Genomic DNA, 19,732 nt, shown 5'->3' with positions numbered 1-19,732 from the left:
CATGATTTTGTGGAAATTTGTCACTGCCTTCCTTCTCATTATCTCCGCCTTACTTCTATATTTATCTTTTTTGAGCTAAAAATATGTTGCATTTAGCACTTTTTCCAATTTGCTATAAAATTGTTAAATGTGTTCTACGTTTATGGATGTAATAGAGGTTTAGATTTGTACACCAAGTTAGTTAGACATATAAATTTGTTATAATTTTGTCATTGGGTGGGGAGCCAGTTAACAGCCTAGCACTTACATAATAATAGCCGTTGTTTTGCTAGCATTCATTTAATATTTTGTTTCTTATTTTACCTATGTGAAAATATATGGTTGGGATGAACTCATTTTTTGTGCGGAAGCTGTTTTTACTCTAGTCTCCACCAATATGGCATCTGCAAGAGTCCCACTCCAAGAGCCCCTCTCCTAGAGAGATGGGTGGCTAAGAAATATAAAAACCAAACAGACAAACCTAATATCTGTGAAAGAAACAAAATGGAATCAGGCTAGAGCAGGAGTCATCAATCTGCGGCTCTGGAGCCACATGTGACACTTTCATCCCTCTGCTGCAGCTCCCTGTTGCCAGCCGGTAAAAGGAAAAAGGACTCCATGCTAGGAGGAGACTCTAGGGTGGGGGAACTGGACTTCCAGTCAGCAGAGGAAAAAGGATGCTGAGCTAGGAGGAGATTCTATGGTGGGGAAACAGGACTTCCGGTCGGCTCCGGAATTGAACGAGGAGCTTCCGGGTTAGGACCTTTGTGGCTCTTTGAGTGTTTAATATTGCTGAGCTCTGGGCTAGAGTAATCAGAGCCATCTTGGTTCTTTACTCAGAGAAAGTCACTTAATGGAAAATATCTCATATTAAATGTTTATACCTCTTCAGATAGAAACCTGCCTGTAGAATATTTTTTCCTCTCTAAAGAAAAAATGATCTCAAAACTGTCCCTAAGGTAACACTGCTGAAAACAACTGGAAGTCACTAACTCTAAAACATGGATTTTTTTTTAAAAAAAAGCTACTTTAAAATATTTTAGTTACAGAAAAACAGATTAAACCCAAAGCCTACAATAAAAAAAGGACCGTCAAAATCAAGAAGGTCTGAGGGATACGATTTGTTATAAATTTATTTCATCTTCAGAATTTAAGGTTGCACCTTTGCTCCAGCACTTTTTAAAATAGAACATTTCGCCCTTGGCAACATCTGCCAAGTTTACATTGAGTCCCAGTCAATGTTCTTAAAAGAGGCTTAGATTAATATCATTAAACCATGTTGTGTTTAGTGTTATATATGACTAGTTTAATTCTGAATCCCCCAACCCACCCTGATTTAGCAGTGTCAAGTTTTTACAAAGCTCTTCAATTCACAATATCAGTATGAAAGATCCATATGTACAAACTGTGACCTGATAATCCCAAAATAGTCAGGTAGGATTGTTTTTTTCTCTCTCCCAGTTGTCCTGGGGGCTGAAGCTGGGGTTGGGGGTGAAAACAATAAACCCACAAAGTCTACCAAATATGTATATGGCAGGAAGAAAAATATATGAGCTTATAATTAATACCACATTTTTGTCAATGTCGACAAGTTGTAAATTCATGTTTGCAAATATCACAAAAGACTCATGAACAACAACTCAGTTTCATACTGTAAGTAATGCTGGATCAATGGTTTAGGATTATCAATCACTGTTGTCATATGCTGTCTATAACAGTTCAAAAGCATCCTGGAGAAAAATCCTGAAAAACACATACCTTACGGTATATAATAATGCACCTGCATTAGCTAAATATATACTGTACACAAGTCTTATCAGCATTTTATCTACCAAAGATGTGAGATTCCACTTTTAAATACAAAGCAGATAGCCAGTAATGTATACTTATAATACAGCCCTCTTTTTTCCTTTGTTTTTTAAACCTAGAACAATTTGGTCACAATGCACCTTTGATATAAAATCATTTTAAATTTTATTATTAATACTCAGGACATTAGGATTGCCAGAATTGGGCTATTCTTCTTTCAATAGCATCTTGAGAACTGCTTTTAATAACAAATAAAACTGGGATTGGCATCCACCTTTAGGATGCTGAAACATGTTATCCATAATCCATTCCAGCTCAAAGCAAAAAAGACGTTACTGTGATGAGAAATACCATTAGGGTGCAAACTCACCACTAAATCTTTCCTCCCCAAAGATTACATCTTTTTTTTTTTTTTCCTTTTGGCTGGAACGTTTAATAAATATATATCTAGAGAGGGAAGGCAACAACTTCAAATAATTCAAACTCTTTACTCAACTCATCCTTCACCTGTTAACACATATTCGATCCATCATGACAGTCATAGACCCATTTCATTGGTGTATTTTTTTTAAAAATTATTTTCAAATGGCCTAAAGAAAAATATAGCAATACAATAATTTAGCCTCAGTATTACTAACACAAATCTGGTCATATGATCAACGGTGTACATTTAATACTGATCATATATTGAAGTCTGTGTTGCTGCCACTGCACACTCAGTTAAGGATTGGTGAGATGAGCTTTGATTCACTGTCAACTGATTCATTGACGAATTCAGAGCATACTTCCCAATCCTGATTATAACCACCTCATACTATTTATAAAGTTCACACTGAAGGAGCACCAAAGCAAGTCTGGTACTCAAAAGTTGCTTATACCAGGGAAAAAAACTTCTTAGTATTAAGGACCTCTATTTTTCATGGCCCTATTCTGTATAAACATTCAACTCAAGAAGATGTGCAAAAAGGAGAAAAAAAAGTCAAATTACATCATAGTTATCAGAGGAGAAAGATGTTACACAAACTCATAAGAAAATGACAATCTTTTTTCTCTTTTACTATAAATACATTTAACAGTTTAGCAGAAACACAAGCTAAATTTAAGATTGTTCACATTTGAAGTTGTATCACTCTCTGCTAATGATAAATAAGGAACAGGTCCTGACAATGGAATTTGGACATAGCAATTTTCATCAACAGATCTTTTGAAGACTGGTTTAAAGGGTTAAAACAATGATTTTTTTTTAAGTTCTGAAAAGTCCATCTGTTGTCCAAACTTTGGATTGAAGTCCTTATTTTTTTACTTAGAGACAGATATATACAGTGCTGTTGTAATAATGAAACAAATGTGAAATCTACTGTAAAGTTGCACAATACAGAAAACTGTTGCTCCATCTTCTACTACATACATGTGTGACTCCACAGGTTAATTAATGTTGCTTTGTTTCTTTTTGTTAAGTTGGAATTATTCCATCACGTCTAAGACCTCTTTTCAGTTCCAAATCTTCCAGTTTCTTCCATAGTTCTTCACGTTCTTTCTCTTTTTTCTTCTCACTAGCAAAATTTTTAAAAAATGGCAACATTTTAACACCTGAACCACTATAAAATAGCATTAGATGTAAATTATGCACCAAGTATCCACTTTTCTCTGAAGAATACTAAAACTGAATATAAAAAAAGATAAACTTCATAGTAACATCATGGATTTAAATAACAATACAAACAAATGGTGCCTTGTAATATTCAATTATTTCAAGTCCAAAAGTTGCATCATTGGCTCTCATAATGTATCTGAATTTCTTCACTGTTGAATGAAAATGTGCTCTAGATAACAAACAAAAAATTGCTAAAAGTTAATGAAATAAAGCTATGTATCAAATATATACTTTGGTATTGGGGTTTTTTGGTAATTCCTGCATCTAAAACCACTTAAAATTATATTGTGTTTAATGTATCTCTTCACTGAGAAGTTACCATTGCACAAAGTCTAGTATAAACCTGCACCAGAGAGGTACATTTTGTGTCTAGAAATTTTTTTTTGTTCTCTCCTTACTTATAACATTCCTATGTTTCATTATTTATGAAAACATTTGTTGCTAGTATTAATTTTCACCCTGCTGTAATTTAATGGTGATCAAAATTTTTGAGACCTGCTTTTCACAAAATAGCTATTTTAGATTTGTAAATTTTTCCTGTTTACAAGCTCTGTAATATTTCATTTTCCATTTTTCAAACTCCAACTAATCTACCATCAAAATCTGTATAATAGAATGAATCATTCATCCCCAGAATGAAAAATAATACATATCGAATACATGTAGAAACTATAGTATTGTACATTCATGAACAATCTGAAATCTTAGAACTTTTTTTTAATAAAAAAGCAAAAACAAAAGGTTTGCATCCTACAGCTCATCAAAGTTTTCTGTATTTATAATTACCACATTGCTGTCAATATCTGGTTCTAAACAATATTATAGTTGGATTTGTAATAATTGAAATGTTGGCTTTATTTTTTTTAATAAAAGAATAAACAAGCCACACCAGTGAAGAATCATTCTTAAATTTTAAAATAATTTATTTGATTCTTATATAAAAAGGACATAGCTTTAAACTATATTTGATGAAAAATCGCTGAAAATTAATTTTGACAATCTGAGTTTAACTAATATATGATTCCAGCCAAGATGCCCAAAGCATGAAAGTTGTATGCTTGACATCTGAGGTTGTACAATTTCTCTATGAATATGAATCAAGTTTACAAAATGATTCCTATTATATTAGTAGCAACATTTTATATGAGTTTTCCTAGAAATTCCTGCATATTAAAACATTCTGTCTAGTTGAAAGAAAAAAGTTAATAAGAAAGCATAATATAGAATCAATTGGTCTATACCACAAGGTAGAAAGCGCAGATAATATTAAGATCATCTATTACCCCACCAATTACATTTCATATTTCTAATTTTTTTTAAAAAAGCAGTGAGCCATGAGAGCCTGGTAATCCAATTAAACAACATCGTGGCCTCCAAAAATATGTGAGAGGCTATACTAACCTAACAAGGCTTGATGACATACAGTACCCTTCGCTTTGCTTGTGGGAACCCCAAGTCTCACAAAAGAAACGACTTTCACCAAGTCGCAAACTGCCCAGAGTTCCCGAAGTTTCCTCATTAGTTTCACCTGCTGCTTTGGATAAGCTGAAATTTCAGACAAAAGATGAACTATAATTGGAGAAGGATTATTAAGGAAAAGACAGAGAAACATTTTATCTAAGGTGCAACTAATGATTGTATGAATGGCACTTCTTCTAGATCCTGCAATGTCAAAGCCTTGGATGTATCAAGATAATAAATGCAGAAAAGCAGGACTGAAAATGTGTCACTTTGCTCAGAGATTTCAGTAAATGATCAGGTAGAAATCACAAGGGTTAGTGTCAAATACTTTCTCACTCCACCAAAAAATCTAGTATATTCTGAACACTATCTTCAAGCAAAGTGATGATTAAATTGTTCAGGGGTTATTATTATTTTTTTGGTAACTGTATGATTTTTATTAGACCTCAATTCTTGATACATGTAAGTCTTTAATAACATAGAGCCAAAAGAAGTTCTGTGAGGAATGCAAGTTCACAAGCTACGCAATGGGTACTGTATCTCATAAAGGGAGAAAAAAAATAACCATCTATGTCTTGCAAGGGCCAGGCTAATGAGCATGCAGGGAGAAAAAAATGAGGCATTGCAATCAATTGTGTGTGAAAATTATGCAATTACTGCAAAGAGGGAGGGAGGGAGGGAGGGAGGAAGGAACCAAAAATTGCAGGTTTTATGCAAAGCTGACAAAAAGCTTTAAAAAGTTACCGCTGGCGATCTGACTTGTAAGTTGCTGTGAGCTCATCAAACATGGCACTATTCATTTCCATAAATGCCTTCAGCACATTGTATACTAATGCCACAATAGCCCTGTAAAATATGAAAGAAATTCATCAAACTGCTCAAAAAGTTAGAAAACGTTTTGTCGTAGATTTGTTGTGTTCATGTTTCTAATATTCAAATTCCTTTCATTTTACTCACAAAAGGGAAACTATTCTAATATAATCTCAAAGACCCTTGAGACACTCTTGGAGACATTTTATTTGAATGATTCACGTCAGCTTCCATTCCTACAATGTTTCAGGCTTTTGTGCATCTACAACATTATTAAAATTGATTAATGTATATCCAAAAATAATAATTTAAAAAAATTGATTAAACAAATTTTCTGGATGCACTGGCTATAAAAGACAATAATTTTTTTTTATATATGGCCTTTCCTTACTTCCCCAAACCTATTAGGAACCTATGCTAATTTTCTGTAATTTGACCCAATACTAGAAAAGGAAATTTAGACCTATATTTTAATAATGCTGAAATGTTGAAAAACAGAAAGAAGATAAAATAGTCACTTGAAGGCACAAGAGAGAAAAAAACTTTCATTTAAAATTATTTCCCACACTATATTCTTTAAAAATATGGAACCTCAGAAAAAGATCTTTATTATAAATTTAATAATACTGATCTTATTAGGCTCATACCTAAACATAGATGGGCACTATTTTGAAACTTTAGTTTCACATTCTTCTTATTCAGTTCCTCAAATAATTTTCTACTGGAGAGCACACTGAATAAAACAACAACTTATGAAAAGCATTGTGAAGACTTTAAAAAAACAACAACACCGAATTAGGTTCCATCCCCAAAAATATGCATTTTCAAGTAGCAAAGGGATGCTTTATTCTTTGTCAGATGATTGAAATAATATTATGGTCTACATTTCCCTAGTTGGTGCTAGTATACAAAATACTGAGTAAGTGTAGTAAACTACTGATAACATTACCACCATTCATATGTAGTTCTCCATATTACAATACAAAATAAAGCACTAAATTCAAACAAATGTACTGAAAAATTAGCAGCAACAGCAACCACAACAACTTACGGATTCCAGTGTTCTTTGGAAATCCTGTATAGACTGGAAAACATGATAGGAAGTATTACATTGGAATTCTCCTCTATCAAACTCATTATGTATTCATTATTCCAATAGTAAAGTGCTCTTTCAGCCACCTTGAAATAAAAAATATAGTATTATTTTTGAAACTGCTTATGGATAATTGCAAACAAAAGCAAGTAAAAAAAAAACTTCCTCCAAAAAAGAAATTATAAAGGTAACACCCAACTGACAAAAGCAGGAATTTGCTTATGTAGAGTTTATGTTCTTAGTTATCTCCCCCAGAAATCCGATAAAGTTTTCGCAACACAAGCAGAGATATTTGGCATGCATGCATGTGTGAGTGTATACTGGGCCATAATTGTCTGGCCCTTCAGAGTGAATTACAATACTCCATCCACCATCTTGCCAGTGTTGACCACACCCCTACAAATACTTCTGTGTTGGCGAGAGGAGAGAAGAGAGAAAATAAAGTAAAGCAAGCTCCAGACAAAATTAATAGCTTGGAAAGGGATGTGAGGCAAGGACAGAGTTCTCAGGACTACAACTGAAATATTGTAAATTATTTCCTATTCCAAATTATTGACTTCCAAGAAACTATCAGAAAAGCCCCCAGAATGGTTAGCCTGGCATATACCAGAAGAAAAATGGAACGTTCCACGGAACATCAAAACAATACATCCTGCTAATTTTGTATATCTCTAATTAAATGCTCTTAATTATTTCTCTCTTTGGGGACCTGAAATATTAAATTACATCTGATAGAGTCTATTGACACAAAAAGATAAGGGACAAAGAGTCCACTATCCTATTAATTTTTCGATTATGTCCATGAGCAATTAAAAGAAACTTTTTTACACCTATCTCCATTTATTTTTCAGTAAACTGTAATAATTTTATTAGAATGGATCCAATGCTGTTTCTTTCATAACAATCTCCTACTAGAACGAAAAGTGTGAGTGGTATATGAATATGGAACTCGCTTGTCACAAACTGAAAATCTTGCATGAAGAAACAAAAATTCTGAACCTATTCATCTAAAAGGAACAAACATTATTGCAAATTTCATTAAATTTTTCCAGCAAATAGAATTAACATTGTCCTTTTAAAAATAATGGCAGTTATAATACTAATAATATCAGCAACTATTACTAATATAATAATATCACACACAAAGCCATTTACATCTATCTGATTGAAATTTGTCCAATCATCACCTCATATTTAATTTGTAATAATAGAAATGATAGAAATGGGCTTCTGAAGAAGAACTAGATCTAATGAAGATGTCAATTCCAATCAGACTCCACATTAACATGAAGTAATTTAAGCCATTTCCCAAAGTCCAATCTGAACCTAATCTTGCAGACATAACACATTTATAATAATTAGTCTCATCTAGTTGCAATACTGACCTGAAAATGAGGGCTAGACACACATTTAGCTAATTGTTTAAATAAGGGTTCCTGAATTTTGACAAACTGTGAAGGTTCAATCACATCCAATATTTCTTCCAGCTCTCCAAGGAACATGACCTAAAATAAAATTTAAAAAAATATATGAAATACAAACATATTTTAAAGTACCGTATTTTTTGGAATATAGGTCATACTTCCCGTCCTCCCCCCAAAAGAGTCTGAAAATTTGGGTGTGTCTTATACTCCAAATGTAGCTTTTTGGAAGCTTTTTTCAGCCCTAATGAGGTGCCAACGAGTGAAGGGATCTGAGATCTTAATAGATTGGAAGATAGGTTCACTCGTTAGCACCTCATCAGGGCTGGGAAAAAAGCTTTGAATATTTTTACTGCAGCATACTGTTGGAAAAATTTCCCATCCTTCCAGCTGGGAGAAGTGGACAGGAAAGATTTGAAGACTTCTTTTGTCTAAGAGGTACTTCTTTTGTCCAATTTCCATTTTTGGGAGATAATCCTCTCAAGGGTAAGGCAGAGTTCCTGTGACTATGAGATTTTTATTCAATTTATATTCTTTTGGGGATAATCCCTTTAAGGGCAAGGCAGGATTTTTCATATGGCTATCTGAGCTTTCTCAATGTTTTCTTCAGGCAAGCTCTTGACTGGTTTGTTGATTCAGCTTTGTTACATTTTTACAGGTGTGAAGTGCTTTTGGCTGAATGCCCAGACATACAGTTAAGCTTATTAAGAGGTTCCCCCTTGGGGAAAGAAAAAAGTGGCAAAAAGTGTTATTTTATTATACTATTGTGTTTACTTGGCTTTTCTGGTGCTATTGGAATAAAAACGAATACCTGGTAGGCAGAATTTTCCTCCCCCAAAATAAGGTGCGTCTTATACTCTGCTGTGTCTTATACTAAATACAGGTAATGTTGATTTGTTAATACTAGCTACAATTATTGGACTGTTTCTTAAGAAATGCTAGAAATGCATTTTAACTGATAATATCGTGCAAAGCATGTTTCAATATTGTTTATTGTTTTGTATTTCAGACTGGCATCTAATATTAAAAATAAGAGTTTAAATATTACTTTTAAGAACATCCTATTATATTTCCAGATGGCATTAAGAAAGAATTTCTTTATTCCTACCATAATATGGGGCCTAATAATATTGTTTATGTCAAAATCTACACTGGAGTGAGGATGACAACAAATGAGAAAACATTCATTATGACATTACAATACAAAATATACTCCTTACGAATTAGTAGTCAGGAAGTTGCATGCAAATAAATAAGGGGCAATGCAGATTTTGTTACTTTGACAAAACATCTATTTGCTATGGACAACCAAGTCTTTATGTTCCTCTTAGGAATTATATTCTTCACTGCATTATGAAATACAATTGATTTCTGTTCATCAAATATACCTCTTTTTGACTGCAAGTTTTCGGCCAGAATTTCATTAAACCTCTAATGACCTAAATTAAAGAAGAAAAGGTAAACAGACCAATTAGAAATAATAATATGTCAGTTGACAAAATTTTTATTCAATATTTTAAAATGTTCATCTGTGCATGTATTTCTTATATTTACAGGTTCTGTGAGTGAAGGGTCTTTCTCTAGAAACTGCACAATGCAATACGCCAACTGCAGAAACAAAAGAAAACATGCACATTAAAATCTTTAATTGAAAGGAAAACAAAAATAGTTATAAGCAACTAAACTTGATGCATAGTTTGAATCATAACTAGTAAGGACAGAATGCCCATTAGTATTTCTTGGTTCTTTCATTCTACTTTTTACCACAGTGTCTTCCACCTTTCATTAACTGCAACTATAGTCTGGGGGATTCCTTTAAAACATAACAAGGAACAATGAAGCTGTAATATAAAAGGACAGATTGGGAGCTTCCTTCTCTGTCTGTAAGTGGGCTGTTTGGGATATAGGTCTTATTTCACTACAAGCCATACTCTGCTACTGCAAGCAAGACTGCAACCCATTTGTTCTAAATCACATTCCACAGTCCAGATAATACAAGTCATGATGACTGATGTATCATTTAAACCAGGGGTGGGAAACGATGGCCCTTTTATGACTTGTGGACTGCCAACTGTCAGAATTCCTTAGAGAGCCATCGTTCCTCACCTCTGGTTTAAACAGTAACAAAAAGATATTTCTAGTAGTTCTTGACTTACCACCATTCATTTAGTGATCACTTAAAGTTACAATGGCACTGAAAAAAGTGATTTGTGTCCATGGCAACATGATCAAACTTCAAACTTCGGAGGCTTGGCAATTTACGAAGGTTGCAGTATCTCAGGGTCATGTAATCCACCTTTTACAAGCCTTCTGACAAGCAAAGTCAATGAGGAAGCCAGATTCACTTAACAACCGTGTTGATAACTTAACAACTGCAGTGATTTACTTGGCAAGAATGGTAGTAAAATGGAGCAAAATTCACTTAACTTGCTTAGCAATGGAAATTTGGGGCTCACTTGTGATCACAAGTCAAGGAGTACCTATGTGCCAGAGCAACTACATAAATGTGAATTTAATAACATTTACATTCATCACTATATAATTTTTCTTTAAAATATTTTTCCTTTACATTTCTGAAAGCGTTAAGCACCTTCTGAGATCTTATGAGATGAGTTAGTAGCTTTGTAGAACATAGAAATATGAAAAGCTAGCAAGGCTACATCTGCAGGAACGTTAGAGGAAACGTTTACCAAACAATGCTTTCAATGATTGAGGAAAAGGTTAGGCATGCAGTATGGTAACAATTATCAGTTTAAGAAAAGAAGAATATTATATAACCTAAAGTACAGGAACCAATCAGAATTCATGCTAGATATTTCACCACCATGATCACATCTGACACAAGTAGTTAATTGTATAACGTCAGAAACAAGCTTTTTTAGCTCTATCCATACTCCTTACTGGATAGAAGGGGTTGTTTTTAAAACATAAAGCACTCCTCTTATTGTCTGTAGTTCCATTTCAGATGCAACCTTCAACTGACATAGAATTCACCAAGAAGTAAATTAAGAAAGGAAAAAATATATAAGTAGATTATTGTGACTGTTTGCTTTTCCCCAATCAAATATAGGGACATATAAAATCTTGAATTTCCTACTTTGAAAGAAAGGCGGCAGCTACTAATAAACAGACAGAGATATAGATAGCTGCTTGACCCAGAACCTAATTTATTTTTGGTGACATAACCCATTCCATTTTTGTTCTCATCCAAATGTGCTAATTTGTAGGGGGGAGAGAGGGCTTCTGACTCCCCAAGCTATATAAAGATTCAAAATCTTTCTTTTGTAGCCTCAGAGCATCTTTCAAACAAACTGTTGAATGTTACTGGTATGATTACTGTAAATCAGTGAGTTTTCCATAAGGTAGAATAAATGCATCAGAAGCATTTTAACTCTTAAAAAATTAAGGGAACCTACCCAGCTCTGAATTTCAATCATACTGATGTGGCTTGAATCTATGCAATATCATTCATTGTAGCAGTTACCAAAACATCATCCATCTTTCTGCTAGATGTAGTAATAGTACTTATTGAGAGAACTCATTAAGAATCCAGTCAAATATGGTATATTTGATAAATCTAGTTTACAATAGTGAATGGGTTAGAACAATTTGTTAACCCAGCATGTGCTTCTTTATGCATGGCAGTAAATTTGTTTTAACTTAATAATATTGTACATTGTTTATATAACAGAATGTGACACAGTTCTTACAAAAATGTAATACATAACATAGTACTTAAATTTCTACCTGTGCATGGAACAGCGATAGACTTCTAACGGTATGTAGAGGGATCAATACTTTCACCAAAAACTGTTTATGCTCTGCTTTAAGAGGTAAAGCAAAGCCATTGATAATACTAGAAATAAGAAAAGAAGATTTTTTATTTATTTATTTGTAATATGATCTATAATTTGCTTTTCCTCCAAACGTATTGAACTCCATCTTCATTTTATTCCCACCACAAAAACCTTGTGAAATAGGTTGAGTACAACTGGTCCAAACCCAGTCAGTGTCCATGGTGAAGAGTGGATTTGAACCTAGATCTCCCTGGACCTTGTTCTATATCTTATAATGTACTCAATATACAATATACTGAAATCTGAAAGGAGCAAAACTGCTTCTGATCTGGCACAAGTGCACTTTCTGCAGCTGTAAGCAACTCCTTAAAGAGACATGTTTTTTTTTCATGAAACTGTATAGAAGCTACGTAGGTTTGAGAAAACACTCTCTGAATTCAGGAAATGTTATGGCTACGTTATCAAAATACTGCACATTCATAATCACTGATCACTTTTATACAGGTATAGACTCTGAAAAGCCCACCACATGTAAAGCAGTATATATAATTCTATTTTGCTGATGAAGACTGACTGATTTATTGTTCCGATTGCTTTAATTCCTGAGACATTCTGTACTGTTTGCTTATGTACTTTGTCCATTTGCTAGAACAGATCAGTCTATAAATACTGATAAATAGCTAAATAAGCCTAGAGACTTTTCTCTGATTATTATGGTTCATCACACAATTAGCCAAACGTTTAGATGGGATTTGGCATTTTTGTCACCTACTGATTCCTTCACAAAGACCTTGAATTGGCAGATGTGAATGTTTGATTATGTTAAAGGCATCAAAAGCAGAATGTATACTGTGTGCACAATTATTAGGAAAGTGATTATTTTGACTATATCATTTTTATGCATATCTTCCATCTCCAAGCTGTATAAAATTGAATGCTTATTGGACATAAGCATTTCAGGTGATGTGCATTTGTGTAATGAGGGAGGGTGTGGCCTAAGGAGATCAACACGCTATATTAATTATGTGCATAATTATTAGGCAGCTTCTTTGCCTCGGGCAAAATGGGCCAAAAAAGAGATTTAAGTGACTCTGAAAAGTCAACAAAAAATCTTTCAGATGAATGCAGCACACTTGAAATTGCTAAGATATTGGGGCGTGATCACAGATTGGGGCGTGATCACAGAACCAGCAAATGTTTTGTTGCAAATAATCAACAAGGTCACAAGAAACGTGTTGAGGAAAAAAGACACGCATGAACTGCCAAAGATTTGAGAAGAATCAAATGTGAAGCTACTAGGAACCCATTATCCATATTCCAGAACTGCAACCTACCTGCAGTGTCCAGAAGTACAAGGTGTTCAATGGCTCAGAGACATGGCCAAGGTAACGAAGGCTGAAACCCAACCACCACTGAACAAGACACATACGTTGAAACGACAAGACTGGGCCAAGTAATATTTGAAGACAGATTTTTCAAAGGTTTTATGGACTGATGATAGTGACTCTTGATCAACCAGATGGATGGGCCTGTGGCTGGATCAATAATGGGAACAGAGCTCCACCTCAACTTAGACACCAGCAAAGTGGAGGTAGGGTACTGTTATGGGCTGATATTATTGAAGATGAACAGGTTGAAGATGGACTCCTAAACCTACTGCCAGTTTTTAGAAGACACTTTCTCCAAGCAGTGGTACAGGAAAAAGTCTGCATCTTTTAAGAAGACCATGATTTTTATGCAAGACAATGCTCTATGCATTGTATATTTTGAGTTGTTTATTATTCTCACTTTAATAGGTGCAAATAGCAATACCACTTAGACTTATGTACCACTTCACTGTGCTTTACAGCCCTGTCTAAGTGGTTTACAGAGTCAGCATACAAAAGAGTGAAATGGGCAAATTTTCATTTTCCAGTTAGTTGCATAATAACTCTGCAGACTAATAGTTGCCCAATAATTGTGCACACACAGATATTCTCCTAAGAAAGCCAAAAGCTCATTTTTACTTTCTTGAATATTCAGGTTTGAGATTTATTAACCTTTTAGATTGACGGAGATCTCTGTAGTTGTTCAGTAATAAAATTAATCCTCCAAAATGCAAGTTGCCTAATAATTGTGCACACAGTATAAACTGTTCGAAGCAAAGCTGCCTTTTGCAATGGATCGATGCTGATTTCGTCAATGGTGATGTTGTTCAAGTGGTGCTCCAGAGTTATTTTGGGATTGCACCCAAGGCGTCTAATACTATTAGTACTACGTTTGCTTTCTTTTGCCACGGCCATTCTATTTTTATTTGCAGATCTTTGTATTTTGTGAACTTTTTTCTGTTCTTTCTCTTCTATTCCTCTCCTGGGACTACCATGTCCAGTATTCAGACTTTCATACTGACAATTGTTAAGTCTGGATACTGGATGTGGTAGTTCCAGTAGTTATGTAGCAGATTATTATTATCCATTATTCATATTTATATTCCACTTTTTCTTTAAGATTCAAAAAGAGTATACAGGAAATTATAAGAAAAACTAATTTTATTAGCTTTTAAAAAGGCCCTGGAAACATATTTTGATGGTGTTACCTAGTTTGGTAATGAAACATTTGCAAGAAAACAACAACAGTTCAGAGACCACCAATGACTCCATACATTTTTGTAGAGGCTTTGACTGATTTTAATTATTTGACTTCCTTGGTTTATTTAAATTGCCATTTAAACTATATTTAATGCAACAGTGTTGTTATATATTTATTGTAAAATATTATGGTATTGCTACTAGGCAGTCTACCAAGTTAAATAAATAAATTTAATTCAAATCAAATTAAGTTAAATCCTAGAAACAAGCTTTGGTCATTTGTTTTTTTGTCTTTTGAATGAATGAATAAATGAGGGTCAGGATATAATGGAAATGTAATTGTGTGATCTTACATCTAAATTTAGTTTTTATATTACTTTTAATGAAGTAAGCTTTTGCTAATGTATAAATAAATAACTAAATAACTAAATAACTAAATAACTAAATAAATAAATAAATAAATAAATAAATAAATAAATAAATATAACATAAACTCTGATGAAAGAGCAATATATCTACATAATATTACTATATTTACATCCTTAGTTAGTTGTAAAGAATGGGACTTCATTACCTTCCTAATATTTCCAGCAGTTCAGCCACACCATTGAAGTGTTCAGTTTCATAAACAAACCTGCAAAGCAAATTGCATACATTAAATGTTCATATTTATTCAGTAATACTATCATGTAACACCAAAAGAAGTTTCTTATGCCCCTATTCTTAAAACTTACCGTAAAAAAATATTATTAATCTGTTTTCTGATAAATGCTCTAAGACCAAGGAACTTGCCATAAATTCTGTGTAAGACTGTTTTTAAATAGTCCCGTTCCCGAGGATCTTCACTGTCAAATAGCTCCAAAAGCTAATAAAATAAAGCAAAACACAACAGGTTACAAACGCTATTTGACTTTCACCTTTTAATATCTCTGAAATGCTTTATTCTCTCCAAAATCTGCACTTTTCTATTTACTATGTTCCAAAATCACATTAGTTTTTATCATCATATCATTAATTTTTATCTTTCTATCTAATTCTTGCCATTCTTGCTTTATTAGCAAGTGATAGCCAAAGAGGGTCAATTCAGATTTCCTGCAGGACTTAGGGTATATTCATATGAAACAAGAAATGTTTCAATTAGTGGATTCTGGCAAACTTTTGTATAAAATTCTTAGTCATGACATTTACTATTTCTTGAACTTAGCTGTAATTCTCCAATATTAAACATTCATACAAAATATTCCTTGAACTGAATGAGTACAAGTAAGTAAACATTATTATTTATCTTGATTAACGAAGACTGGTATATTTATTAATACTATAAGATTAAATAAAATACCTGTAATACAAATTTTTGATCTATATACTTTTTGGCAATGCTGGGCTGAAATTCTTGGCTTTCCAAAAATCGTATGAAAAATTCATATACAAGCTGCAAAAAAATAATAACACAGGTTAGTCCTGATTAAATGCATGTTGTAATTCTACTGCACATATTAATATGTTATTATTTTTGTAATTTTTGTTAAGAAAAAGTAATTTAACCTATATATTTAACATATATATTTTAATCATTTCAACTGCCCATCTGCTGCCCCATTTCTCATATACAGAAGCCCTAAATGTTCCCCAAGTACGCAGTTTGTTGATGACATTACTGTTCAATCCATTTTTTTTGAATTGTCCAATTTCCTAGGAGTAATCAACAGCGTATTCTTTTTGCTCTCCAGACTTTTGAAATCACATAAAATAAAGCAATTACAACATTGAAGAGAGTTAATTAAACTGTTTGGATTCATGTAATAGCAATCAGAAAATATATAGGACTATTATACACTACACCAAGAGAGATGTCTGATTGATTGATCAGATTTAATCAGCAGCCTCTAGCATACTACAAAAACTTGGCTTCTTTCCACCTGAAAATCATTATATGACCATTCCATTAGCTCTGCCAGAGAAGTCACGCTCTGGGTGCCATCAGCTAAAGGACAATATCTGGTGCAAAAATGTAGGTGTCATTTTGATATTCTGGAAGGCCCTCAAGGCCTGGTTAAATTATCACTCCTTGCATTCCCAGGGTCCCAGAAACATGTTTAGTTAGCTTCAATACCGGCTATTTTAATTCTTTGCTTAAGGTTTGTATCTCTGTTCTTATATTTATGTAATTGTGTGGTGGTGGGGGTTGTATCTGTGGTTTTTAGATGTGGCTTTACTCATTTGTTGTGCACTGTCCAATGTTGCCTTTGGTTTGTTTCAAACAGGGTAGATTTGATTTAAATCAATTTGATTTAAATCACAATGTAAATTACTAGTAAAAAGGTTTGATTTAAATCATAATTTTCAAAGAGAAACTGTCATCTTGGTCCCAGAGTGGCTCCTCCTGATCTGCTACTGACTCACTGACAGTCCCATTCACTGTACTGGGACGGCTGGTGATGTAGCAGTGACACAAGGTGAGTGGATGCCTGCTAACAGGTACTACCATGATGGTCTGAACTGAAAAGTGCTCTTTAAATGTAAGGACTTGTTCTTGCTGGTAGTTAAAATCTTTAATATTATTATTTACAAACAAAATGAAGGTTTCCTATTTAGAAGGCATGTTATCTCAGCTTGCAGAGCTTGGATTCATTGAATGAGTTTACCAAAAATATAAATATTGCAGAATATACAGCCTCATGCTACATAACTAATTTCATGCTGAATAAACTAAATTATTAATGTATCTTAAATAGAAAACAATCTTTAGATAGATTTTTACTCCAAAAGCATTTTATTAAAATAAATTTGGAAAAAAAATCTTATTTAAATAAAATTATGTGTTTTTTAAAAAAATCATTGATTTTTATCCACCCTGGTTTCAAACATCCCACTGATGCTCCCACAACCTCGGCAATTGCCTATCTCTCCCTATTATAGTTTTGAGAGCTATGAAAGCATGGCTCTTCAACATGCATTTGGGGTTGCTTGAAGACTGTGCTAAATAAAATTACCTGTAAATGTGGCCATGATGCTTCAAGAGTAGGTTCATCTTCTTCTGGATCAAACTCATTGCTATCACTTGGAGGAAGTGTTCGGAATATATTGCAAGAAACCTTGAAATTGCAGAGAAAGAGCATTCAAATATCTACTACAAAAATCAGCCAGTTATAAGAGATGAGATGCAGCTATTAAAATAGAATATTTTTGGATAATTTACAGTTTATAAGAATTCATTCTAGAAAAGATTTCAGAAAATTATTCTTAGATAGTAACAATTTATATGGCACTATATGATTAATAAGTGCATTAATGATTCTTGTCAGATTTTTTACCCCTTGTAATAAAAGCAGGTAACAGCTTCTGACAGCATTGAAGAGACTACATTTTTGCTACAAGTAGTCCTCAACTTACGAGCACAATTGAGCCCAAGATTTATGTTGCTAAGTGAGGTATTTGTTAAGTGAGTTTTGCCCCATTTTATGACTTCTCTTACTGCATTTGTTAAGTGAATCACTTCAGTTGTTAAATTAGTAATATAGTTGTTTAGTGAATCTGGTTTTCCCATTGAGTTTGCTTGTGAGAAGGTTACAAAAGGTGATTGCATGACCCCAGGACGCTGCAACCATTATAAATGTGAGTCAGCTGTCAAACATCCAAATATAAATCACAAGACCATGCAACAGCCGTAAGTGTGAAAAATGGTCATGTCACTTTTTTAGTGCTGTTGAAACTTTGAACGGTCACTAAATGAACTGATGTAAGTCAAGGATTATCTGTACTTTAAACTGATTAGCACCTTTAAGTTCCAGCCTGAAGGAGCTACACTATTGAACAGAAGAGAACGTTATCCTTGAATAATGTCTTCCTAAAACCATGGAATGGATTCTGTAGGAATTTGTACCACATATTCTTAATTGAATAGATTAAGAATATTTGTAGCTCAGGGTTGAAACGAGGGGCACCAAGGACCCTAATTTTTAATCCAGGTCAAGTGATAGTACAGGTTGTTCTCAAATGTCCACCACTGAGACCAGAATTTCCATTGTTAAGCAAGGCAGATGTTAAGTGAATCACACCTGATTTTACTACCTTTTTACCACAGATGTTCAGTGAATCAAATCAGTTGTTAAGTGAATCATGAGGTTGTTAAGCGAATCTGGCTTCCGCCATTGATTTTGCTTATCAGAAGCTGGTTGGGAAGATTATAAATAATGATAACGTGACCTGGGACAGTCCAACTGTCATAAATACATCTTGGTTGCCAAGTGTCCTATTTTGATTATGTGACCATGGGGATGCTGCAAACATTGTAAGCATGAGGACTGGTTCTAAGTCATTTTTTTCAGTCACTGTATCTTTGAATGATTATAATTTGAGGACTACTGTACTACATTCAAAACCAATTTCATTGGTTTTCAAGATGTCATTTCACCCTCAGTTTCTGTAGGACAGGGTTTATTAGCCAGAATGACTGGCTGGAGAACATCAACATATCTTGGAAACATTGGACTAAGAAGTTTAAATGCCACAAAACTCTTACCAGAATTTGAATGAAACCCTCATATATATATATATATATATATATATATATATATATATATATATATATATATATATGTGTGTGTGTGTGTGTGTGTGTGTGTGTGTGTGTGTGTGTGTGTGTGTGTGTGTGTGTGTGTGTGTGTGTGTGTGTGTATGTATATGTATATATATGTGTGTATGTATGTATGTATGTATATATATATATGTGTATGTATGTATGTATGTATATATATATATATATATATATATCCCTCCCTCCCTCCCTCCCCCCCTCTCTCACTCACTCTCATATATATGTGTGTATGTATATATATATATATATGTGTGTATGTATGTATGTATGTATGTGTGTGTGTGTGTGTGTGTGTATATATATATATCCCTCCCTCCCCCCCTCTCTCTCTCACTCACTCTCATATACATCTATAACTAATGCTTATGAGTTTGAAAACAACATATTTTCATTTATATTCTAATGCATAAAAACTTGCTTGCTTTGGCTCTCTTGTTTCTAGCTATTAATTGCATCATAAAAAGTATATGATATTACTGAAGTTTCAAATTTTAATGCCATTTTATTCTACAAATACTTTATTTTGTTCTTCATTTCAGTTATG

At 33.5% G+C, this 19,732-nt stretch overlaps 1 protein-coding gene across 4 annotated transcripts in view; it reads right to left on the bottom strand.

Moving 5' to 3' along the window:
* Positions 1-1,094: 1,094 nt before the first annotated feature.
* Positions 1,095-19,732, bottom strand: part of PPP2R5E (protein phosphatase 2 regulatory subunit B'epsilon) — a 70,792-nt gene continuing 52,154 nt past the window's right edge. For 2 of the 4 annotated variants that reach the window (XM_087727414.1, XM_087727419.1), the window contains exons 4-15: positions 17,585-17,686; positions 15,931-16,023; positions 15,326-15,456; positions 15,166-15,225; positions 11,975-12,083; positions 9,782-9,835; positions 9,616-9,666; positions 8,192-8,311; positions 6,765-6,892; positions 5,648-5,749; positions 4,844-4,987; positions 1,095-3,341 (exon numbers count right to left, since the gene is read on the bottom strand). In XM_087727414.1, the coding sequence (XP_087583540.1) occupies positions 3,242-3,341; positions 4,844-4,987; positions 5,648-5,749; positions 6,765-6,892; positions 8,192-8,311; positions 9,616-9,666; positions 9,782-9,835; positions 11,975-12,083; positions 15,166-15,225; positions 15,326-15,456; positions 15,931-16,023; positions 17,585-17,686 (1,194 nt within the window). In that variant the 3' untranslated portion in view covers positions 1,095-3,241. The remainder of the gene's footprint in view (positions 3,342-4,843; positions 4,988-5,647; positions 5,750-6,764; positions 6,893-8,191; positions 8,312-9,615; positions 9,667-9,781; positions 9,836-11,974; positions 12,084-15,165; positions 15,226-15,325; positions 15,457-15,930; positions 16,024-17,584; positions 17,687-19,732) is intronic. The other 2 variants (XM_087727425.1, XM_087727432.1) reach the window with 2 other exon arrangements.

This window comes from Thamnophis sirtalis, unplaced genomic scaffold (genome assembly GCF_051295495.1).
Source record: "Thamnophis sirtalis isolate CommonGarterSnake01/CBP01778 unplaced genomic scaffold, rThaSir2_p1.2 scaffold_1, whole genome shotgun sequence".
NCBI lineage: Eukaryota > Metazoa > Chordata > Lepidosauria > Squamata > Natricidae > Thamnophis > Thamnophis sirtalis.
This window is presented reverse-complemented; position numbering and strand designations above follow the sequence as displayed.